Source organism: Malaclemys terrapin, chromosome 4 (genome assembly GCF_027887155.1).
Source record: "Malaclemys terrapin pileata isolate rMalTer1 chromosome 4, rMalTer1.hap1, whole genome shotgun sequence".
Lineage (NCBI taxonomy): Eukaryota > Metazoa > Chordata > Testudines > Emydidae > Malaclemys > Malaclemys terrapin.
Genome location: NC_071508.1, coordinates 9167086 through 9193600, shown reverse-complemented (window position 1 = coordinate 9193600; position 26515 = coordinate 9167086). Strand labels below are relative to the sequence as shown.

At 40.1% G+C, this 26515-nt stretch overlaps 1 protein-coding gene across 3 annotated transcripts in view; it reads left to right on the top strand.

The window, feature by feature from the left end:
• The window catches only part of MAGI3 (membrane associated guanylate kinase, WW and PDZ domain containing 3), a 208555-nt gene that overhangs the window by 122463 nt on the left and 59577 nt on the right, over positions 1–26515 (top strand). For all 3 annotated transcript variants that reach the window (XM_054027114.1, XM_054027113.1, XM_054027115.1), the window contains 4 exons: positions 6520–6729; positions 7611–7785; positions 9863–9942; positions 14842–14899. In XM_054027114.1, the coding sequence (XP_053883089.1) occupies positions 6520–6729; positions 7611–7785; positions 9863–9942; positions 14842–14899 (523 nt within the window). The remainder of the gene's footprint in view (positions 1–6519; positions 6730–7610; positions 7786–9862; positions 9943–14841; positions 14900–26515) is intronic.

Genomic DNA, 26515 nt, shown 5'->3' with positions numbered 1-26515 from the left:
TTAGTGTCCAGTCTTTGTTTCAGGCTTGGTCTAAACTAGTAACTTATGTTGGTATAACTACATCACTCAGGCTAGGTCTACACTACGAATAGCATAGCTGAAGTTGCGTATTTTAGGTTGACTTACCTGGCTGAGAGGACGGCAGCAAGTCGACTGCTCCCGCTCCCCCGTCCACTCCGCTTCTGCCTCTTGCTGCGGTGGAGTTCCGGAGTCGACGGCAGAGTGATCGGGGATCGATTTTATCCCCGATAGATCGATCGCTACCCGCCGATCCGGCAAGTAGTGAAGGCGTGCCCTTAGAGGTGTGGAAAATCCACAACTCTGAGCGACATAGTTAGGTCAGTGTAACTCCTGGTGTAGACAGCACTGTGTCAATGGGAGGGCTTCTTCTATTGACATAGCTACCACTTCTCAGACGGGTGGAGAACCTACGCTGATGGGAGAAGCTCCCCCGTTGGCACAGGTAGCGTCTTCACTGGAGCACTACAATGGTGCAGCTGTGCTGCTGCAGTATTTTTAGTGTACACAAGACCTAAATTTGGATCCTTATACTCATGAGGCGTAATAGTGCTTTGCACGGGTAGGGAAGCAATATTATCTCCATTGTATAGATGGGATAACAATTTAATTTGGTATGATTTAATTTGGACCACAGTAGTTGTCTTGTCCCGGCTCGCGCTGTGAGATGGTGACCCACTATTAGAACCCATGTGTCCTGACCTGTGTTCAGTTCACTTTAACACCTGTTTCTTTTCCGTATCATTGTGCTTTTCAGAGTCATTCTAAAAACTTTTATGTATGTTTTTGGTTGACTTTTGCTTTAAATATATTTGTGGTCATAGTTCTGGGTTTTGTGTGAAAAGTTTTCCGTAGCTTTAATTTCTCGCTTAAGAGGTATTAAATATATTATAAATTATTCCAAAGGTTTCTACTTAATAGTCCACTTTTGTCTTCTTTCTGCTTTTAGTATTTTAGTATAGCCATAATATTTGCTAGAAGCTATCCTAATTAGTTGCTGGCTTTATTTTCATTACTGTTGTAGTGGTTTTGGGTGTTCTTGGTAATTCTTAATGAAAGTCTCTCAGATGAGGATGTTTCTCTAAATATATGATTTTTAGCTTTCATCACTAACACCTGACTCCTTTTGAATTAAAATGTAAATACAATAGATGCCGGTTAATAGCAATCCTGATACTGTCAACTTCCAGTTAATGGCAACATGTTGCTGTGTGAACCATTCCCATCCTATTAACATCAGTGTTAATGGTGTTTGACATTGCAACAGTATGCTGCTTAGTAGCATCTTCCCTTTTAAGAAGGGCCCCACCTGCAGGTTGGTTTGTGCAGCTGCAGTCAGGGAAGGGAAGTGCTGGGGACTGCCTGTTTTGGTTGCAGCCCTGCAAACCTGCTTGCAGTCAGTACTCAGACCATCCATCCCAGCGCTTCCTTTTCGGGCTGCAGCTTGGCAAACCTGCCTGCACACAGGGACCACACAAGACATAAGGGTCTGCAGGCTGGAAGGGGAGGTTATGGGCAGGGCGTTAGCAGGGAGTGGGCTGCAGCCCGGATGCTAGAGCTGCACAGTACCTCTCCCTGCAGTCTCTAGGCCACTCCCTGCCAGGGGACTGCATGCAGAGAAGAAAGCTCCGGGAAGCACAGAGTACTGGCCCCCCAGACAGCACAGGGAGAAGGTGCGGTGCAGCCTCATGGGCACTGAGCACCCCTGGTCTCTGCAGAAAGCCTTGTCATGCAGGCTGCAGGCAGCCTCCCTCCACATTGCTGCCCTTCCTGCAGTCAGGGTTGCACCCAGAGAAAGCATGTCCCAGCACTTGATTTCGCTTGTCATGATTATGACTGCGTGTTTCAGATCACTGAAGCATTATCTGAGTGTCAGCCAACCTGGATCTGAATACATTATAAACATTACTCCTGGGGGGATTCTGCAGGACTGCGCTCCCGCAGAAAATGGCCCTCCCCGCGCAGATTTCCTGTGTTTCCCTGCAGAAAACTGCAGGGAAGCAAAGGGAAGCCGCATGGTTGGGGGGGCGACCATGGGCGCAGTTTTGGGGGGGGATTGCCCCCCTCCAAACAGAAGCAAGTAAGGGGGGACACAGGGTTACATGTCACTGCCCGCACTCATTCTGCAAGCGCAGAGCTGCCCAGCTGAAGGAGGCTGTCTCTTCACTTCACTGACTACAGCTGAACGTCACCTCCTGGGTCCTAGTGCCAGTCGTGCTCCCCTTCTGTGTGCTGGGAGCCTTCCTGTTTTCTATTCTGCGCAATAGTGAGTGCCCGCGGTGGGGCTGTGGGAAATGAGGGAAGGGAGGGTGGGGGGAAGAGGCAGTGGGGAAGCAAGGGGAGGTGGAATAGGGCAGGGGGAGGGGAATGTGGGAGTGAGAGGGAGGGGGAATAGCTAAGAAAAGGGGATAGGGGACTCACGGGGGGAAGAGGAAGCCCAGCATGCGGCGTCACCTCGGCAGCAGCTGGGGCTCCCCCGTTAAGCAGGCCCATTGAACCCTCACCCTGACAAGCCCTACACCTAGATCCCTTCGAGCCCCCCCACCCCACTGATCCCCAACCAGCTGCACCTGGACCCCCACCCCATCAAGCCCCAGTCCCCCAGCACCTAGACCTCCCACTGAGCCCCCCACAACCTGACCCTCCTGCTGAGGCCCCCTCCAAACCCCAACCACCTTCACCTGGATACCTTTCAGAGTCCCATTGCCCCTGCCACCGGAACCCTACCAACGAGCCTCTGTGCATCCAGATCTCCCACCGAGCCGCCCCACATCTAGATCCCCCCCCCGATACTCGGGGCCGGCGCAACCCATTAGGCGACCTAGGCAGTCGCCATGGGCACTACAATTTGGGGGGTGGCGACCGCGGTGGTATTTCGGCAGCGGGACCTTCCGCTGCCTCGGTACGGGGCGGCATTTTGGGGCGGGACATTCCGCCGCCAAGGGGGGCAGAAAAACTGGCAGTGCTCCTGCCCCCACTTGGATCCTGCTGGACTGAGCCTGCCCACCCACACCTGGTGCACCTGGCACAGAGGGGCAGGGCCCCGGGGTGTTTCTGGCCAGGCCCAGCCCTTGTACTCTGTCAGGGTCTGGTGCAGTCTCACTGCCAAGTCTCTGTACTGGGGGAGGTGAGGGCTTCAGGTTGATCTCCCACCTCAATGCAGCCAATGGCCTGTGCTCCCCACTGCCATGCTGGAGCCACATGTATTTATTGACAAATACAGTTTGCAGAAATTTGCAGAATTTTAAAATATTGTGTGCATAATTTTTTATTTTTTGGTGCAGAATTCCCTCAGGAGTAAAACATGTATAGACATGCATACACAATACTGCTTCTTTTGGTAGAAAAGTACAAATCACAACCTTCCCATGTGATCCATCCTCTTCTTAATTAAGTAGCTGTAGACTCACACATGATTTTGTCATAGCTAGCATTAACTGTGATCTCTGGATCAGAGAACTTGTCTTCTGTTATTGGCCCATTTAACAAGTCTGCACCCTGACATGAGCTTTCCACAGTTGATACCCTTCTGGACAGAGTTACTTTTCCAAGCTTTCTGCACACTGTACCAATGTTCTCCATGCATCTAAGTAGGATTCAAAGGCAATCTGATCCACATAGCCCCTTATGTCCTGGAGTCCAACTGAATTCAACAGGAGAGCCTGCAAATCTTCGGATATCTGCTTTATATCCGCGGATGGATGCGGATCCAAATGTTCTATCTAGAGGCCTGCGTATGTTTGTGGATCGGATGCGGATACAAATTTTGTATCTGCTCAGAGCTCTAGTCAACACAACTACACAAATCCGATTACAGAATCGAAGCCTGAATTGGGAAATTGTCCAAGCATGCTAAGTCCTTTAATTACCATTACACCTTTTGTACTTGTAATTGTAAATTCTTCCCCATTTGGATGTACCATCTCTTTAATTTTTATTGTCTAAAATATCTGCAATCTTAAGTGTGTCCTCGTTTTCCCTTTTAATTGTAGTTTGTGTGTATTTCACCAAGACAAGCCTAATGTGGCTGGCTCCCATTGGTCCTTCAAGCTATTACATGGTTTCCTTCTCTTCTCCTGTGCACATGCATTGCACTGCCATGGATCTTTCTCTGCATTCCCCCACTTTCTCCAGAGGCTTCTTCCCTGCCTGCTACCCTGTTCTTCTGGGTTTTGTTTTTTTGCTTTTACACTTCAAGCCTGCTGCCGTGGTTGCTGTTTGGGTCTTCTATCTCTCTTGTACCTCTGTTCCTACTAGGGGTCTGGGAATCTAAGGATAGGAAGGAAGGAGTAATTGTAGTGTGAGTAGACGTATGCGTGCTAGCTTTAATCTAACTAGCGCAGGTAACAATGACAGTGAAAACATGGCCGCATGGATCCCAGCATAGGCCTGCAATCTGAGTATCCCCTACAGTTCCCCAGTGGACTTGTACTGTTCTGAAGCCCATGCCTCCATGTCTTCACGGCTGTTGTTACCTGCACTAGCTAGATTAAAGCTAGCAACTGGTAGGCCTACCTACTGTTACAATAAGACACTGATTTGTGGTGTTGACATATCTTAAGTGGCTGCCTATGTGTGAGTGGTTATGGTTAAAAACTATTTTAAACATAGGGCCACAGGAAGCAGTTAACATTAGAAATATGTTCTAATATTTTGTTAAACTGTAGCTAAATAATCATGAGTTTATTCAGGTCAGACCAGACTTTTCTCTTTCGGTATGAGTTACTGAAGTTATTTTTCCTGTTTTCACCCTGAGCAGGAATCCTCAGTCACTAGGAAGATGAAAAGTATTAATGGACCTAGCCAAAGTATTTAACTAGGCATAGAACTAACTGAAGTATAGGAGTGATATGGTTAATATCCTTTTGCTCAAGGACCAGGCAGGCATGGGCTCTGTTCTTGAAGATAAAGGCTACAGTAGCTAAATCAATGTCTCAGATGTAAACCCTTTTTTATAGAACATCATAACCTGGCTCCTCTTAAGTTTTCGTCTGGATTGAAACCTGGTGTTGAAGGTTTCTAATCAGGAACAACTTATTTTAAAATATATATACAAGTTGTAAAATATGTTTTTACAATATATTTAAAACATCCTTGTTTAGGTACCTTTAACTCAAATAAATGACTTTTTTCCCCCGAGAAAAATCTGGGATGCATATATAAAAATATATATGAAAACTAAAGTAAAAAGGCTATTTTTATGCATAAAATTTTTCCACTAGAAATATCTGTAATAATATAGATTATGTAAATTTCAAGTGATTACCTCAGTAATTAAAGCTTCTTCAAGAGTTTGTATTGTATGAAACCGTCTCTGTGTAAAAGATTATGAAACTTGTAAAGAACTATTATGATTTATTGGACATTTTCTTGAGATTTAATTCTTCCCTAATATGAAAAATAAAATAAATGAAAAGGTATACTACTGTTAAAATAACCAAAAGAATGAAATTCTTTGAGGGGCTCTCTAAGCCAAGCTCTTTTGATTGTGCCGTGGTTTTGCTGCACATACAGTATGCACAATTGCCCAGCATCTGGAGATCCCCTCAGCAACTAGACTTTAACAAGCCAGGCTAACCCAAAGCTTTCACCTTAACTCCCATTTTCAGTTGAAGCCTGAAAGGTATTTGAATATAGGGGGTTTTATTTAATATTTTATGCAGTCAAAACAAAATCTATCTACCAAATGTTAACCCAGCAGGAGTCCTGCTAAGCTCTGTGCTCAACTCCCTAATTAAAATCACATGATGAATTAAGAGGAGAAAGCCAGTTATTTCAATTCTGTTTGAGCATTTATTTTATTGGGAAAAAAATGCTGATCCTTTGAACTTACACAACATATTAGAATCAAAATGTTTTCAGTTTTCTCAGGTATAATTCATTGATTTATTAATAGCCTTATTGGGTAAAAAAATTATAAGCTGAAAACATAGGATTACAGCTCTAAGAAATCATTTTTTTAAATTGCTTTTGTGCAAATGATATTTCGTGTTTCAGCACAAAATGAATTTGCTTTTTAGCTTCAACCTGCCTACAGGCTGCAAATTACTCCAAATTAGTTAATTACTATATGCTGTACATTAGAATAGAAATTATTTTGGTTTTCAAGGTAATCCTCCACTTTACTCCTACCAAACTCTGCTATAAATCTCATTCTGGAGCATTAGTGAATGCAAGGTAAAATAACAAGTCAGTCTCTTGATTTGGAAACCTGTGTAGAGCAGCCACTTTTGGAATTAAATGCATTATACCCAGATGCACAATGACAGCATTAGCAGAAATACAGTGTAGCTGTAAATTCCAGTTTTTGAGCATTCATCAGTTACTGAAATGCTGATGTCTTAAGTAGTGTAGTAAATTACCTTTTCATTCATGTATTTCACAAAACTATGTTACTGTGGCTGTAGAATATGTACTGTGACTTGAGTCATTCCTGTGATTGTAGAGATCTTTACCAGATACCACTGCTGCTATTTTGTACCATTTGTTTCTTAATGCCAGGTAATTTCTATGGTACACCAAAGCCTCCAGCAGAGCCCAGTCCCTTTCAGCCAGACCCAGTGGATCAAGTTCTTTTTGACAATGATTTTGATGCAGAATCCCAGAGAAAAAGAACCACGTCTGTCAGCAAGATGCAAAGAATGGATAGCTCTCTCCCTGAGGAGGAAGAAGAGGAAGAAAAGGAAGCAGTTAATGGCAGTGGAGGTGCAGGTCAGTTACAAAGGGAGAAATTCCTGACTGCAGTCAAGATTTTAATCAATCAAATTGTTACTCTGAAATTTTCAAATTAACTTAGCTAGGAGCACTGTCACATAATCCGAAAACTAGGTGAAGGAATGTGCCGAGCAAGTGATAATGAAGAACAGTGCATTGAGACTGGAACAAGGTGTCCAGTGGGATGTTGCAAAGATTAGTCTGAGATCCTATTCTTTTTAACATCTTATCTCAAAAGGGGGACAACCAGCACATTACATTTGCAGATTGTGCTGCATCTAGGCATTTCTTGGAAGTCACCCATTCAAGTACAGATCTGGCCTAGTCCCGTTTACCTTCAGAGCTGAAAGAATCAGAGCTCAGGTGATGTGGCTGCAGTCCATATTAATTTGTCACAAATACAGAATTGTGAAAGTGAGGTTATTGGCAATGGTTTCTAAACCAAAGTGCTTAAATTCACACAATTTAAAACCTGCTGCACTGTTGTTTTCCTTGGATCATTCATTGTGGTTCTTGTACCATGGGTCTTGATACACTGAGAGGGGATGCTGGTGTGGATTCTCTAATGAGCAGTACAAATGCTATTCTCTTTGATAGGAAATGCAGTAAGTAGTCTACCTAGATGGGTTCCAGTGTTGTTTTTTCAGCCTAGGCTCAGACAAGTATGAGGTTAATGCTGTTTGGCAAGGGAAGAACAGAACTCAGTGTGTTCACTTCAGTTTTTTAAAGTTCACAGCAGAAAAAAATGTAATAGAAAAATACAGATGAAACACAGTGGTGTTTGGCATTCTCTCATTGTGAGAACAAAAGGGGTGGTTCTCTGTGAGCAAAGCAGCATGAAAATCTTAACCGTAACACTTTGCTTTAAACAATTTCAGAAAACCGAGAGAGACATTCAGATTCTTCTGACTGGATGAAGCCTGTTCCTAGTTACAACCAGACAAGCAGCTCCATGGATTTCAGAAATTACTTGTCAAGGGATGAGAGCCTAGAGCCTCTACCCAAGAACTGGGAGATGGCCTACACAGACACAGGCATGGTATACTTCATAGAGTGAGTGGAAGTTTGTATCTTTATAGATTTAATGTACCTTCCTGAGATGCGTGAGCTCTAAGAGTCTCTGTAGAGATTTCTGCTGATTTTATATATCTTCTTTCCTACCCACATTTTATTGCTGAGGTCTTTGCATGAAAATATAATCTTCTGGCTTTGAAGTCGCAGTCTGTTCTCACTCCATGATCCTCACCAAATGTCACCAGTTTTGTGTATTTGATTTCACAGTGGTTCCTGTGAAGATTATAACAATGTCACTTAGAGAGGACAGTGATGTTGATTTGAGGAATAAGCTGCAGGAATTTTATTTTCATATATCTATATCTATCATAGTATCCCTACTTGGTGTCACCACATTTTCATCCAAGCAGCTTTTCCTGTCTGTCAATCTTCATAGATGGATACTTGTACAGGTATCTTAGCTACCATATATAGGGACTTCAGTATAGTGATTATTTTCATGGGGAAAATGCAGATAGGGAAAGAATCCATGTAAATGCTATTAGTATGATAGTGTTTTGTGTATCTGAATAAACTAGGTGTGAAAGCACAGTGGTTCCAGTTATGAAGTCAGTTAACTTATTTATGATGTGCATTCTGTATCGCACAGAATGCAAAGCTCAGGTTCTGTGTTGATAGCTGGATATGGGTCTAATTTTATGTGTATTTTTACTCTGCAAAATTTCATTGTAATCCACGGGATTTCCCTTATTCTCTCTGCTCTGCCTGCCATCTCTGGTATGAAATGGAATGTGAAAAGCAGCTATTAGAATGTGTAATAGTCTGTTTCATGAATTGTAAATCATCAGATTACACTGATTGCTAAGCATAGGCAGAAGTTAAGGGTTTTTTCCTCCAAGGTGAAAACTATCCGATATCCTCAAAATGATTTTTTTGTACTTGCTTCAATGGTAAATGTATGAAAGGCTTTGTCATACTTTGTACACAGAAAAAAAATATTGGATGGAGAAGAACTTTATGCTGAGACTGTGCCACCTAATGCAGATTTATAGGACAGAGTTAGAAATCCCTGAGTAAATGGGTTTATAATCACAGCGTCAATAGACCTGAGATAAAACATGGTTTCTGGATAACTCTGCTCACTTATGTTAGTGTGTTATCTCAGAGTTAACATGTACCATATGTTCCTGCAGTGCAATGATAAGTACTACTTGTCATGGAAGAGCAAAATCACTAATCTTGCAAACTCACTGGCAATTTCTTATGTGCTTTGGTTCAGAGTGGTAGCAGCCTTTACATCTACATTCATATTGTGACTTTTTAAAATATTGGTTGTCTGGAATACTTACATTGTATTAACTTTTTAACAGCTATAAGATGCTCTTTTAGGTCTTATCAGTTTTTTTCCATTACTTTTCCCAAAACTCTTTTCATGATCACCCTATTTTAGAGGTGATGTCTGACACCTTACTAAAGAGCACAAAACTTTTCCTATCTATTCCCCATAATTAAATTTTTAAAACCAGGTAAGGGAAAAGTTTGTATTTTGGGTCTGTTCTGATGAGAACCAAAAGAGACAGGTGTATTCAGTGTGCTCTTATTTCATTGGTTCTGTTCTCTACTTACATATACCTCTACACAGTTCTGCAGAGCTCTTGAATTCAGCTCCATGCACAAGTTGCATTGACTATTGAGAGATCCAATATTTTTTGATAGATGAAACTTAGGCTTACCTCACTCCCAACAAACCTGCTACTTTTAGAGTGAAACTGTGTAAACTGTGGCTGTGAACATGTACCTTTGAAATATTTTTGACTGCTAAGAAACGTTTGCACCGCTGTAACCTCCCATGTCACAGTGGTACAAAAGATCCTTGAGTATTTTGGTAGTTATTATATTTAAGTGGTACCTTTCCTTGGTTGCATTTTTGATGTGACAGAGGTGAGAACAGCAGGTACGCTGACCTAGAGGCAAAGATTTGCATGTGGAAGGAAATTTATGAAGAGAAGTCCTAAGTATAATAGGTTAAATCCATGTATTGGGAGTGTCTTTTGTGTCTCTCCCTTTATCTCCTGCTGTTTTTCTGCTCCTGATTCAGTTGTCCTATATTCCGCAGTCACAACACCAAGACAACCACTTGGCTTGATCCTCGGCTCTGTAAGAAAGCCAAAGCTCCTGAAGACTGTGAGGATGGAGGTGAGATGTTCAGAATTCTGTCTGTCTGCTACATGTAATGCATGGTTGGATGTTGTTGTTTTTCCTACTTGAAAACCAGATTCAAATGGTGTCCAATTAGCATGTTGTCAGTAGAGTTTATGAAGGCACGAAGTATGGCTCTGGTAAGAGTTTTGTTTCAAAGACTTCTTTTCTTCTTTGCCATTTGGGACTAACCAGACAGGTCAATTGTACCTTCAAATGCAACCTGGAATAGGAGTTTACTTATGCTCTTGTTTCAAGGTCAAGTTCATCTGAAACCAAATAGAATTCCTAATACATCGGATGTATTCGCTTGTTTACCAACCAAAGGTAGTCCTGAGTCCTGTGGAACTGGCTATCTAGTTACTTTGACTTGGTTCTTGAAGGGACTTTCTGTGGGATTTGGCAGTAATGAATCCTTAAGCACTTTGGAAAGTCTTTTCCTTATGCATGTTACATATTTTATATCAAGTTCCTCTTCAGGGAGATCTAGGTCGTTCCTAAGAATGTCCTCTGCACTGATGGGAGAATTAAGTCATTCGGGGGTCTTCGGATAATGCTGTTTGTGACTGTCTGATGTCCCATATGGAGTCACTTCCAGGATTCTTTACAATTCGATAAGATCTATCACTGACGAGACAGAAGTTTCTGCCTGAAGTTCATAATTTTTATTCTTTCTACATTATTCTGAAACCATTAGGGTATGGAGTTAAGTGTCTATGGCTTGACAGCAGTGGTAGGATGACTGGGCTTGAGAGTGGCTTCAGTATATTTTCATTGGAACAGTGGAGTTTAAGTGAATTGTGGATACACACAAATCCTGGAGAGCAGAATGACATATTACTTAGTTCTAAATTTGCTGTAACCACTGAGGGGAAAGACCTGGGCATCTTTGTAGACAGCTCAATGAGCACCATTGTTCAAATGTGCAAAGGAAAAGCCCCCAAATACTAGAATGCATAGATGATGGGCTACAATGTAATACTGAAAGTTCAGCCTTGTCACTTTATATCTGTGGTAGAGTCTCACCTGCAATAATCTGTTCACTTTCCGGTTGAGAGAAAATAGTGACATTTTGATAGAATAATGGAAAAGCTTTTGAGGACAAAGTGGAAAAAATTAGGGATACAATAAGTGTACAAAATAACAAACAGTAAACCAAAGGTAAATCAGGTGCTCCCTTTTACCCACTGTCCTAATACAAGAACAAGGGCACGTTGAGTTAAATTGAAGGTGGCAGATTTAAAACTGATAACTTTAAATACAATGTATAATTAAGCCATGAAAAACTCATTGCCACAAGAGATTATTGGGGCCAAAATCGTAATAAAATTTTTACAAGGATTGGACAATAGCATGAATGAGAAGATCCAATTACATTAGATATAATTTTTTTTTAGAAGGGATATAAATACTCATGCTTTAAAGCATAAGCAACCCCTAACTAAGTTTAGGAAGAAGCTTCATTGTCTAGTAAGACCATCCTCTGAAGCTTCTGGTATTGGTCATTGTTGGAGACAGGATACTGGACTATGAGGACTGCTAAGATAAATGGTAGTCCCAAAGTGAAGAGATGGAAGAGCCTTTGGACTTCATATGAATTGACCCTTAATTGGGCCAGGTGCAGGAGGTGCAAACCAAGCTACAAGGCTTGGGAATGAGGCTGCACAAGAATAGGTGGCTTTATTGTAGGAGTATTTTAAAATCTCTGAAGCAGTTGCACGTTTAAAGCGTCAGTGTCTTCTTATTTCCACTTAGGGGAGAGCCCTAAAATATAATCTAAATAGTTTATAATCAAGATAGGAATCTGTATTAGCAAGTTTGAAAATAATTAGCCTCTTTTTAGATGCTAGAAATTACGATAAGATTTTTAAAGAAATCCTCACACTCTCCTCTCCTCTCCCTCTGGCATCTCAACCATGTCTAAATTAATTTGACTTAAACATTTCCCTGTTGTCTGGTTTCATATGGATAATTTTTCAACAGAAGTGCAAGTCCCTGATATGTGGAAGTGCCCTGGAGAATTCATTTTGCCTAAGCTGTCTCATGTCTCCCTATGATGGCAGAGCTTAAATCTTCACTAAATAAAGCTTAAAGTGGGCTGAACGCTGACAGTATTTTACTGCTTCATAGAATGACAGAGATGTTTGAGAATCATAATCTAAGCAGGGTTCCATGGTTAAAGTACTTGTCAGTCATGCTTTTTCTTCAAGTAAATTCCTATCCATTAAATAGAGAAGAGGTAAAAGCCAAGCTGCAGTATCAAACTAGCTACCTAATTTTGTTAGTAATGACTCATTGCTGTTGGGACTGCATTGTTGAAATAATGTGGCTAGCAACTGGTGCTTTAGTTCCACGGAAAGATGCCTTGTTGTTCTGCAGCTCCTGTTAGGAGAAGGAGGAGTCAGAAATTTTTGTCCTGTGTGTGGCAACACTTGGACTCAGCCTGTTCCGCTGTGATACAGAATTTCCATAGCTAATGATTCTTAAACAAGAACACTCTAATCCTGACCCATATGTGTATCATCATCTATAGCATTCCCATTGATCCTAGCTGCCATGTTGAGTCAGAGAGAGTGAATTTGTCTGTGAAATAATGTTGGTCTAGCCCAGGGATGGGCAAACTACGGCCCAGGGGCCGCATCCTGCCCTTCAAACATTTTAATCCGGCCCTCAAGCTCCCGCCAGGAACCGGAGTCTGGGGATTGTCCTGCTCTGGTGCTCCAGCCGGGGAGCGGGGTTGGGGGCTTGTCTAGCACATTCAGGGCTTTAAAGAGAGAGGCTAATACCAAAACTGTATCAGCATTCAGACCACAGTTGTCACTAGCAATATCTTGAACTAACTTCCTTCCGTCCAGATTCCCATTTCCTTAAGAGAGTGCAGTAGCACAGATACAGCATTGTTTCCATTTTAATATGGAACCCTTAATTACTTCAGTATAATATTTTTCATACTGAATCCAAGAAACTTCTAGTCTTACTTTTCAGTTCTCTTGCACCCCAACTGGCTTTTTAAAAATCATGCATATTCGCTATCTTCTCTAATCTGGGACAATGCAGGGAACTGATGGGCTGGCTGGCAGTAGGTAACTAAGGGGGTCTTCTATCATCATTTATGATTGTTTAGGGAGAGTGTAGGAACTGACTTACATTTGTTTCTGTTCACCTCTTGCATCAAGACTTCACATTGTGAATCCAATCTGTGAGAATGTTGGTGGTAATCAGCCTACAGGCAAATCCTGCACACATTTGCAAGGCAGTGGTGCAGTGTAGCCAGCCAATAACATAAAAACGTACAGAGAAGCAGTCTCTGCAGCAAACATCTCCTGAGTTACAAGAGTCAATAGGCGCTGGGATGAGACTGAAAACAGCCTCTCGTTCTCCTAAATCTATTCTTAATGAAGCCAGCTTGAGCCACTGCCTCATACTGCTGCTTTATTAAACATATGTGAAGCCCACCACTGGGAGAGGATGGGATTAAAAAAGGCATTTTAAAGAGAAAGATGCCGGACCTCCTAATGAACAGCACTTAAACCAATAGTCCCACTGGGGCATTTGTCAAGTTCTGCTGAGCTGTACTGATATTCATAATTGGTAACATGCTGCCACATGCTAAGAAAATTCCTGTTACCTTCAAGCCTGGGGCAGCCACAAACAACAAACAAAATAATTACACACAGAAATCTTACCCTTCAAAACAATCCAGACATCTGAAAGAAAAATAAAAGGCCATTTGTGTTCCAAATGGAACAATATTTCCATTTTGTCTTAACTTTCACACCAAGCGCCTTTCAAACAGCTTTTCCATATTTACATTTCTATGGTCAAATTAGAGTAGCAAAGCTATAGCAATGAGGCCCCTGTGGTGACAGCTCATTGCATTCAACCGGTAATGCTCTGATTCTAGCAGCCATCCTACAAGAATTTGAATTTAGTTCAGAAGCGAGGGAGCTTTCTGATTTTTATGCTGTTTCAATATGAATGTTCATATTGAAAGGGTTTAATTTCATTTTGCACACAATTTTCAGAATATGGGATCATTCGTTTCCCTCTAGATTTGTTACTCTGGAGACTTGGATTCAAATCATAACAAACACAAATGGAAATGAGTTTGGGGATGATATCTTTTTAGTCCTCATTTGTCCTTGTCACCACTGTACTGCCTCTTTGATTTTGATTCAGGAGCCTAGGGGTAAAGTAGCAAGTGATGTAGGTCAGGATTGCAGTGCATTGGGAGAGCGAGGTGGGGAGTCTGACTGGAATATTGCAGGTCTGGCTTGAAATGCATGGTGTTAAGGGGATGTGTGTGTGTAAAATTGAACTAACAAGGGGGTTGCAGGTCAGAATTTAGGACCCTTGGCAGAGGTTTCTGGAAGCACCGCATGACTGGAATAGCATGGTCCTACAATTCAGAGCTGAGATGGATTGGAAGTGCTTCTTTGGGAAAAGCTTCAATATCTCCTTTCCACTCTATGGGTCAGCCATAGACAGTGCTATCGTATAGTTACAGATTGGGGAGTTAAAAACAAAATTACACAAATTAAACTAGTTATTTATAATTAATTGGCTTAGTCTAATAAAATGAGACCTTTGTCTTTCTTTTCCTCCTTTTGTTACTTAAGATATTTCTGTGCTTCACGTTGAAGCTTGTTAAAACTTAATTTTTTTGTTTAAAATGCAAGTCCCCTCCTCCAATGGACCAGTGAGTACCAGGGGGCCCATTTTCCCTCTGGGAAATGCAAGCACTCAATTCATGGGAATATATAAATTGCTTTCATATTTCCAACACAGTCAGTCCATAATCTCTCCACTCATTTTTTTTCCACATGAACTTTGACATTTTCAATTACTTTTCCATTACAGTGCAGAATTTTGTTCATTCTTCTGTTCTAATTACAGAACTTCCTTATGGCTGGGAGAAAATAGAAGACCCTCAATATGGAACATACTACGTCGAGTAAGTGTTTACACCAATTATTCACTTCATGTGGACATCAGATATGGTAGAGAACAATGAAACAGTTGATATGTAATAAATGCAAATTGTAATTCAGCTAATTTAATGACTATGTATCTACTGTAAATTAAGGGCCAGTTCTGGTGGCCGTAACTGAATTGTGTACTATTCCTATGAGTTAATATGTAAGATGATAATGTGTGTAGCTTCCCTTCACACTAATTGAGATACATCCATCTATCATCTAGAGGGGAGGAATCAAGTAGTAACCACTTCCCTGGGCTGAAAACCAGAGAGCAGCAAGTAAACAGTAGGGTTCACTTTGCTTCTCTGCCTCACAAATATCCATGTGATTTTTTTTTTTTCTTGTATAACTAAGAATTATGGTAGTTTATTACAACAGTAACTTTATCTGGCAATAGTGACTTTGCCCAAGTGGCTGAATCTCTTTCTTAATATCCTTATTGTAATAACTGAAGATGCTGAATGTTGTGTGTTTAAAGAGATCAGAGCATGTCTCTGTTCTGAAATACCTTTAAAATGGAGCCTCTCAATTAAAACACTTGATATTCACAAACCAGCAGGAAATTGCTTTCCCCTCATCCTTGGGCTCCAAAGCAGCACCATGTAGCAGAAAATCCCTAACTTTCTGTAACTGGCTTGCTTATTCTTCTTCAACTCAGGCTCAATGAAAACCACCTTCAATCATCAAGAGAAAAATTAGCAGAGAATTGAAAATATTAGCATTGGTTTGAAAAATGTTAGTGAGATCTCTGCAGAGCCAGCACTGTTGTTTTAATATTGTCCAGGCTAATAAATATTTTGATACTTCAGCTCCGCTTTCATATTTCAGTGTTTAGCAACAAATACCATGGATATATGGAAGCAGCATCCATTTCGTGTCAGGAAAAGAAATAAATTTGCTTTGCTAAGCAGATCTCTTATTGACCAATATTATGGTCTACAGCGGCTCTTTTGAAATGTGCAAAGTGGTGTTAAAATAGATAATATGCTTATTACTCAGAGTTCATCCTATCACTCCAAAAGCAGCCTCAACAGTCAAGGCTGAATTGTATAGTTGTTGAGTTTCTGTTTTGAGTATTGAGAAATTAGTAGTTGGAGTATGCTTCAAAGGGTTAATCTTTGAGCTCCTCATGAGGAGATGGTTGGTCCTGCCCCTGAACAGGAAACTGGCATTGTCCTGAATTACTAGTTAAGAAGATACTTGAATATTTTTAACCAGGTTTTCTTTCCTGCTGTTAGTTGAAATTCCTTTGGTTTTGATAATCTGGTTTTTCATCATAATTGTTTTCTTTTAATTTTTCTCTGTTTAGATAATGAAAATAGGCTACTCATTTTCACTTTCTTTGCTCTCATGAATTAGCACCATGCTGTTGTGTTTGAGTTGCACATACTACAGGGGAACAAGCTATTAAGATTAGGCTTTGTATAACTTTTTAAATTAAACTTTACATTTTAGTTCTCAATTGCAATTACCCTTTGAGAGAAAGGAGCAGAATATATGGATTTTTGTAATTTAATGGCTGTGATACTGACCCTTAAATATATACACATTCTAATAATATAAACATTAGAATTTGGACAGTCACAAGGGAATGAAGATTTACCCCCCCCCCCCCCAAAAAAAAAAAACGTAAGTTTTTTTCAATGTTGAGCTGTCCTTTTATGTTTACTCTTTTGCTGAAATGAAGCAATGTGAGCTTGCACATTGCAACATTCTTTGATACAGTATGGTAATCATTATTAGGGATCTGACAATGTTTGGCAATTTAATCAAGGAGAATTTTACATTTTTTATTAATGCAAAGTTACAATAAAACGTTAACGTACTACATTATACATTACTTATTCAGGATCAGGTTAATATTCATAGAGCCTGACTAAAGGAGCTGGCTTGCTGGCTGGGGAGCCCTTCTCCATTTAGAAATTTGGTCACCCATCTTCTTTTTGGCACTTCTCTTGTGTACATACTTGGTGTGAAAGCTTTTCCATTACAAGGACAGTCCACATTTTACTATACCAGAATTCCAGAGGAGAAGTCACATTTTTCAAATAATATGCAATATAAAGTTTTGCTGCGAACAATAAAAAGGAATTAATTTGTATTTCTATTTAAAAAGTAGGTCCTTTATGGAAGCATTAAATAAGCAATCAGGGGATTTCTGGGAAGCTGGCCTTTTTCTTATAAGGTTAATCTCCTTTAATAATTTCCTCTGCAAACCATCGAATTTCTGGACACAACCACCAAATGTGCAAGTATGTTCCCCTATCCCTGCAACCCCTCCAACAGAGTGCCTCCCTAGTAGCAAAAATACAGTGAATCCTAACTGGAGTCAAATACCAACGATACAGTAATTTGTAAACGTTTTCTTTGTGAGCTACGCAAATTGAAAATATATATCCACTTTCCCATATAGAGACCCATTCATCTAGATCAATTTCTTTGTCCAGATCTCTCTCCTATCTCTTCATCTGGGTTGTTTTCCTATCAACATCTTTTTCAATCAAAATTGAATACATCTTAGAAATTAAACCCTTTGTTCCAGCTTGCACCTGGGTCAACTCCTCAGTTGTGTTTAAAGATCTAGATAGAACCGTCTTGTATCCAGATTTCACAATAAGGTGTTTTGACTTATAAATACTGATACAGGATCTTTCTATTATTTACTTTATTACATATCTCTTGGTATGATCTTAAATCAGGACCCTGGAACAGCAGTCCAAATTGAGGAAATCACTCTTACCCAGAATGAATAATCACTTTGATATTTCCTAGAAATAAATTTGTGATTATTAATGACAATAGCTAAGGGAGAGGGCTTGGCGACAGGAATTTTAAAAAGCTAAGGTGGGCTGGATGAATGGGTGGCTTTTATTTTTGGTGATCTAAATTTCTTTTGAACCCAACAATTACTATAAATTGTTTGGGCTACAGTCTTATTTGAGCTTTACCCAGTGTTTGGATGGTCTGTTAACGCTGTTGATCATATCTTTTAATTGCGATGCATAATAATAATAAGCCAAACTAGGGAATGCTCATCCACCCGACTTTGTAGACTTACGCAGAACTTTAGAACTCACCCTTTGTCTTTTATGATTCCCATATGAATTTTAATAGTGCATCTTGCTCTGTTTTTAATGTCATGTCAGGGATACCGGTAGGGCGATGCACTGAAACAAAAATAGTAACTTGGGGAGGACATTCATCTTTACTGAGGCTACGCTGTCTAACCAAGAAATTTCGTATTTGTTCCAGTTCTCCAAATCTTTTATTTTATGCCAAAGTGGAAGGTAATTTGCTTTAAAAAGATGTTTGTTTCTCCACAATATTTATTCCTAAATATTTTAAAGATTCCTTTACCCATTTAAATTTATGTAGCTGACAACGGTTTGTTTTGACCCTTTGGGAATATTAATTTCTAAAATTCCAGATTTATCATAGTTTTTGATCCCTGATGCCTGCTCAAATTCCAATATCAATTGTTCTATAATTTTTAATTATGCTTCTGGATCCTGCAAATATAATAGGATATTGTCAGCATATAACACCACTTTCTGTTCTAAACTTGAAGACATTCTGATGCCTTTAACCAAGGGGCTGTTTCTCACATATATTGCAAATGACTCCATTGCCAGAATAAACAAGGGGGGGGGGGCAGCCCTGTCTTGTACCCCTAGACAAATTAAAAGGAGGGGATTGAAGTATACAGGCCAATAGGAGTATAAAACTGGTTTTCAAAACCAAACCTTACCAAAATCTGTCTGAGGTTCTCCCACTGCAAAAGTTGATGGTTTCTCAACATCCAACAAAAGCAGTTCATAAGAAGAATTGCTAAAATTAACACTATAGATGAAATTCAGAGTTCTTCTGACATTACCAGATAGATGCCTGCCAGCAATGAACCCACCCAGGGTGAACACATTTGGGCAAGATGACACTCAGTCTGTTTGCTAGCACCTTGGCACAAATTTTAACCTTGTATTAATTAAAGAAATAGCACAGTATGATGCACAGTTGGTAAGAGCTTTTCTTTGTTTAGGAATGACCACAAGTTTTGCTTCTTTCCATTAATCTGGAAACTTGTTCCCCTGCAATCTTCAGTTAAAATAGGGATCAGTACTTGCTTTTGGAGCTCTGTTATACTCCCCAGAAAACATATTGGGACACGGAGGTTTATTAGATTTTAAATTCTTAATTACAGTTTCTACAGCAATTTACCCATCAAGAGCTACCAAATCCTCCTCAGAGCTGAGGTAGCCTCACACTTCTCCATTACTGTTTATAAATTCAGAATTTGAATGTTCTGAAGTGTACAAGGTGTGGGAAAAGTTAACAGATTTCAGCGATCTGTTTGATGGCAGTTATTAAATCTCCCTTTTTATTTCTAATCAGAGGGGTGGCTGACTTACCAGTTCCTTTTTTTAAAACTTTCTAGCTAAAAGCCTGTCAGTTTTATTGTCCTTAGTTTTATTGCCTTTTCATAATATTTTTGTTTAATGTATCTAAGTGTTTGCTTGGCCACACTCATTTGTAACAGATTAATCTTCCCTCTTACCTCAATTATTTTCTTATACACTCTTTTTAGATCCTGTAGCTCTACGTCTGCCTACCAAAACAGAAAGTTCTTTAACCAAACTCTCGTCTTCAAGAGCTCTTATTTTTTTAAGGTATGATGCTTTATAAGGATCCCCTTCATTACTCCCTTTCAAGCATACCAGAGAACTCTTGTATTTGGTCCCTTCCTTATCATTATCTTCTATATATTTCTGAAAAATTTCTTCTAGCTCTTGAATTCTAAGGGAGTCATAAACACGGCTCTATTCAACAACCAGGCCCTTTGTTTTTCCACTAAATCCCAGTCTTTAATATATGCAGAGGTATAATCAGACCAAGTTATAACTCCCAGATTAGCTTTTTGGACTAAACTAGTCAAGGCCCTAGAAACAAAAATCATATATCAATCCTGGGATAAGATCCATGTGTAGCAGAACAGTGTGTGTAGTTCCTGATGCCTGTATTCATCTCCCACCGGACAGCCGTCAGATCCTCATTTTTCTAAATAATGCAACACATTTGCACTTGCTCCTCCTGAATGCCCTCTGTGTACATTTGATCAATCCAAAGTGGGATTTAAGCACCTCGTTAGAATCTCCGCCTAGAATAATATTCCCTTCCCTAAAACTTTGCAAGCCCATTAAAAAAAAAAAAAAAAGAAAAAAAAGCTTGTCCTTGTTTGGGAGCATATTCATTGGCTAAGGTGAGAAGTTTACCTTTCAAGGACCCCTTAATTAAAATATAACTGCCCTCTGTATATATGAGTTGTACTGCAACAATAAAAGGGAAGTGTTTAGCCAAGCGTTGCCAATCCTCTTCTACTAGATTGCCCTGGAGAGACATATGGTAGCTATGTCCAAGTAGTATTCAATTATTTATCATTTTTCTTCAAGTGAGCTTCCAACAAATAGATTATACTAGGAAAATCCTCTTTCAGTGAGCAGAATACCCTTTTCCTTGTGTTGGATTGTTCAGCCCCTTAATGTTAATAGTTTATGACATTAGCAAATTCTCCCATGAGTATCAAGTCTGCTCTTGCCCGGTATGTTACCCTTTGCTAAAATCAGTGACATGTGCAACCCTCCCCCGCCCACCCACCCCTCCAGCCAGATGCCAGGTCTCTATTACATTTGCACCTCTTCTTTAGATAGGACATTTTAGAAAGAGTTCATATTGGACACACCAGTAATTTTTAAACTCACACATAGGTTGCTTTTTCTTTTTTAAACCTGTATTGTGGTACCATGATCCTGAATTTGATTTGCTGTAAAAAAATTTTAATTGAGCACTGTTTTTATTAACATAATGATTTTTATTAAGACACATAACTATTTAATATCTGTTTTTGGTCTTTTATCCCATTTCCCTCCCTATGCATTCCCCCATGGCCACCTGGTCCCTTGTAGCTGTGGAAGTCTGGCCTTTGGTTAATTCTTCTATCAGCATATTAGTTCTGTGCTGGGGTATGTGGGGAAGTGTCGTGTGTGCGTGTGTTTCTTATTGTGAACCAAGCCTTATCTAATCTGATCAAACATCTTTATAACACTAGGTATTATGAGATTATTATACCATCAATGAGTTCATATATTCTTAAAATTTTCCACTGTAGCTGACCCTTCTCCAATCAATATACATTTTTGAATGTTTGTGATAACTCTAAAGTCAAACTTACTTCATTGGGGTGATCGGAGTCTCCTATTTTATTATTAACTTTTGTTATAAACTATTATGAATAACAATAATAAATTAACTATATATATTTAGCATGCTGTATCCACATAAGCTATCCTGAGTGCAACCCAGCCCATCTTCCATTCCATATATTCCTTTTTTCATTATAACCACATGGACAGAATATCCATTTATTTTGTTCTTCTGGATCTAGACGGTTTATTCTGATTTCACAGTCTGTCCTTTTGTCTTGACAATTTATCTTTTTGAGCTGTTCAGGTTCTCTTTGATCTCACTGATTCCCAGTGATTTCTGGGAAAGCCTTTGACCCCATTCAGATTGTTCTGGAATTGATTTACCCATTCCCATTTTTTGTAAGTATCTGTTCCCCTTTTTTGGATCTGAGTTAGACGCATAGGTCCTTCCATTTAAAGGACAGTCTAAATGGGAACCCTGATTTGTATTTTATATTATTCTATCTAAGAAGTGTGGTCACCTGGTATAGTTCTCTTTGCTTTCTAAAGGTTGAGGTTACCCGATCTGGGAAAATTTGTATGGGCTGGTTAAGAATCATCAGTGGGTCAGGTCTCTCCCTTGTTGCCCTGAGAATTTGATCCTTGTCTTGGTAGTGGTATAGACAAGACAATCACATCCTTTAGTCTGGAGCTTGCTGGGGGCCTGGGGAAAAGGGATCTGTGAGCCCTCCCAATATGAATGCAATAAATATTGCCCAGTTTTAATATGACATGGAAACTATTGTTCATGTGTCCAACAGACTTTTTCCTTCAGTCTCCTCTGGAATATATTTAATCCTTAAGTAATTCTTGTATTCTCTGTTCCATGTCCTCCAGCTTTAATTCTGTGTTTTCCTCTTTTTTCAGTTGTTTCAACTTTTTCAGTTAGATTAATATTGTTGTCCAATTGGTCATTTAATCCTGCTTCCACATCTAATATTTTCCCATTAATTTCATTTTTGTATCTTTATTGTAAGCCTGGAATTCTTCCCTCCTCTCCTTATTCATCTTTTTGATTTCTTACAGCAGGTCTTTCAGGTCAGTCTCAGTGACTGGTGCTTCTCCACCTGCCTCCATTAATTTGTTGGTTGGCAGGAAAGTTACACTCTCTTGTTTTGGGATGGGGAGGGGAAAAGATCTTTGTATTGGAGGATTTATTTTTTCCCAGACATCTAGATTTTCTCTTTTCTCCTTGCGTGTTGTGCCTCTTTCAAGATGACTGCCACCACACTCCCTCTGTTTGTCTGAGCTTTCCAAAATGGCCACTTCTATATTTCCTCCCCCAGCCACGATAGTATAATTTTATTTTATTTCTTAAAATCTTGTTGCACTCACCCACTGTCTCTGTACAGGATGATAAGGATCCAGTTCAACATCTCCAAGCTTAGAGTCATTTTAGTATGTTCTTTAGGCTGATTGCCCTGGATTCTGTTGCTGTTTTCTCTCCCAGAGCCTGGGATCTGCCACCTCGCTTCAGCCTTCTTTTATTTTTCTTCTCGAAACTGGCTTCACAGGTGTGATGATTCATATTTAAAGCACAGAACAGTGGATTCACGTTGGCTTGGTTCTTTTTATCTTCTTAAATTGTTTTCATTTATTCCCCCTTTCTTGCAGAGAGCTGGATTAACCCAGCAACCCCATATTCTCCCTCGCACCCTCCAGTTTTGTTTCTCGAGTCTGCAGCTTTGGAGGGCTGACTGGAACTGTGGTGCTTTGCATTATGTGACTTTCTCTTCTGTGTCCTCCCGTTAGAACACAACTGGTTAACTGCTTCCTGCATACGTGATATAATGTGGAATTTATGGCAAATGAAATAAATGTTTTCCCAATACAAAGCTGGTAAAACCCAGACTTCAACGGATTTTGCTGTGGATGCTGAATTTTTCTTCCCATCCAACACCACGTTTGATTTAGCAGTAGGTCCAGTTGTTCTCATTGTCTGGTGTGTGTGCTTTTTGAAGACCATCAAAAAATTATTTGTGCTTAGATTTCAGAACCAAACACAAATTAAATTTAAACTTGAAGCTTGCAGTGAGTGCATGGGAGGCATCAATTGGTGTCGCAAGTTGATCTGAATTCCAAGGGAACGGAGAAGAGAAGCTTGTTCTGTTGGATTGCTAATGTGAGCTGCTCCTACAGCCAGCTATATTAACAGTCACAACAGGAGGAAGTAGGGAGATGGGTGATATTCCTTTCATATGCAGCAGCACAGTGGAGGGGTAGATCTGGGGTCCTGCAGCTTGCCCCACCTGCACTGATCCTCTCCTCTGCCATACCCTCCTGAATTAGTCTAGTGTACCCCAGGTTGGAGGAACACTACATTAGGCTCTCTTAAGAGATTACCAGTATGGCTGCCAATTATTGCCACTTGTGATGGGAATGTTTGCCAATGTGGAGCTGCACAAAAAGTGCATTCAAGTCACAGCACACAGCAAGCCTTGTATGGCAGTGACTTATAGTCACTGTAACTTTGTCCGTATTCAAACCCAGTGTATCCAGAGGGAAAGGGCTTGTTCCCTAGTGCAAATCCCTGGGATATTCAGTCCCAACCAAAGTGGAACGTACTAGAGCAAGTTGCAACAGTTCCTACAGTGCTCTACCCCAATGGAAAAAGTTACAAAAGTGCTCAGTGATCTCTAACAGCAAAGAACTGTGATGATGTAAGAAATTTCCTAAGGCAGGCATGGTTTATGGTTGAGTAATATATTAGATTTTCAAAATGCAGGCTGTACTCAGGGTACAGATGAGCCGAGTTGGGTGCACTCTGGAGACTGTGGCTTGATTCCCAGACAGTTGAAGTTTTGCATCACCAGCACAGTAATCTGCAGTGAGTTGACTGATGGAGGTAAAGGTCTGTTACTTGAATGGTTGCTCCACGGAGTTGTTACTTGTTAAACCAGATGGCTTCATTATTGTTACTGATAGTGATACCCACCAATGGCTTTAGTGGTTTTGGTATGTGAAGGAGCATGGATGAAAATCTAAAATTGAGAATAAATAATTTTGATAGAAAATTTGGAGAAAAACTCAGTAGTACAGATTTCTGGTCCTTCTTAATCATACAATGATTGATATAGAATTCTAGTTGCTGGAAGCCCGGGGTGGTCCACAACCTTCTTACTTCAGAGTTTTGTAGTTTCATAAAGCATGTTCATGAGCCATAATATTCCAAATCCCTGAGGTGGAAGCATTTGCTTCAGTAATTCTTTATGGGTCAGTAGTTCCGTTTTCTGGAATGAGTTAAAAGTAATCTTTTTGGCATGTTCGTATGTTTTTCAATGAAAAGCTAATAGGTGTTTATTCAGGATGGAGCATTCATTCAAATATGCTGTAGAAGAGATACTGCTTTACTCTTTTTAAAAGATTCTTTATTCAAGAGATGCTCATACCCGTTTACATATTTTATTGTGTGCTTAATCCTAATTTTTGAAGACAATGCTGTTTACAGTGTTCTTTATCATGTGAAGGAATAATTTAAGGCTCTGTGTTTTGGAGGAAGCTGAAGTATTAGGTTGCTTTGCTTGGATAATAGATCCTTGTTGATCACTTCTCCTATGCACACTTGACATAACTGCTCTTGCCTCTTTTGGCATGATAGAGAGTCTACAGAGAATTAAGTAAAAATTGGATGACTGCCTGTTAAACAAGAGACTAGAGGAGGGACATTTTGCACCTGAGAACCTTGCTACAAGAGACAACCCCGGGCAAAACTTCATAGTTTGTCAGAGTTCATATTTTATAAGCAGAAATATTCAACCCGCTATGACAAAAATAGCTGAGCAAAAATTAAGATTATAAGGTTTTAGTCAAAAATGATACTTGAGAAAAACCTAACATTCAATTTTTCCTCTACTGTGCCTCATTCAGAGATACCCAGAGGCAAAAATGTTACATTTCTGTTCTATAAAGCTAATCTGAAAGTTTGGTCTTTTTTTTTAATTTGAAAGTCTTTTTAAAAGGTTTTAATGTGGCTGGGGAACAAGGGCAAAAAAATATAATAGAAAGCGAAACTGAGGTTTTTTTTATGTGGGCTGTTGAGCTTCTGGGTTTGTCATACAGTTAGAAAGTCCTCCAAGGCTTTCGCATTAAAAGCATTGCATTATTAGTTTCCAGGTAATCCTTCAGTTATGAAATAAGAAATTGATAATCTTGCAGTGCCAATGCTCTTCTTGAGATGCTGCTCTGAAATTATTTGAAGATGGCTGCACCTGTATCTTGACTGTTCAAAGTGATTTCCTTCCTAAATTCCGATTTTCTTCAAAAAATGAATTGCATAGGAGTAGTTCCATGTAGATGGAAAATTTAAAACATATATCTGCATTCTGAATAACACACAGAGCAAGCAGCCCAGTGCTTCTTCATGGCACTAGCTTTTATAAATGAATTAGCTTTTAATAATTGCTCAAGATTCATAGAATATCAGGGTTGGAAGGGACCTCAGAAGGTCATCTAGTCCAACCCCCTGCTCAAAGCAGGACCAATCCCCAACTAAATCATCCCAGCCAGGGCTTTGTCAAGCTTGACCTTAAAAACCTCTAAGGAAGGAGATTCCACCACCTCCCTAGGTAACCCATTCCAGTGCTTCATCACCCTCCTAGTGAAAAGCTTTTTCCTAATATCCAACCTAAATCTCCCCCACTGCAACTTGAGACCATTACTCCTTGTTCTGTCATCTGCTACCACAAAGAACAGTCTAGATCCATCCTCTTTGGACCCCCCTTTCAGGTAGTTGAAAGCAGCTATCAAATCCCCCCTCATTCATCTCTTCTGCAGACTAAGCAATCCCAGTTCCCTCAGCCTCTCCTCATAAGTCATGTGCTCTAGCCCCCTAATCATTTTTGTTGCCCTTCGCTGGACTCTTCCCAATTTTTCCACATCTTTCTTGTAGTGTGGGGCCCAGAACATGACACAGTACTCCAGATGAGGCCTCACCAATGCTGAATAGAGGGGAATGATCACGTCCCTCTATCTGCTGGCAATGCTCCTACTTATACAGCCCAAAATGCTGTTAGCCTTCTTGGCAACAAGGACACACTGTTGACTCATATCCAGCTTCTCATCCACTGTAACCCCTAGGTCCTTTTCTGCAGAACTGCTGCCTAGCCACTTGGTCTCTAGTCTGTAGCAGTGCATGGGATTCTCCTGTCCTAAGTGCAGGACTCTGCACTTGTCCTTGTTAGACCTCATCCGATTTTATTTTGGCCCAATCCTCTAATTTGTCTAGGTCCCTCTGTATCCTATCCCTACCTTCCAGAGTATCTACCATTCCTCCCAGTTTACTGTCATCCGCAAACTTGCTGAGAGTGCAGTCCACGCCATCCTCCAGATCTTTAATGAAGATATTGAACAAAACCG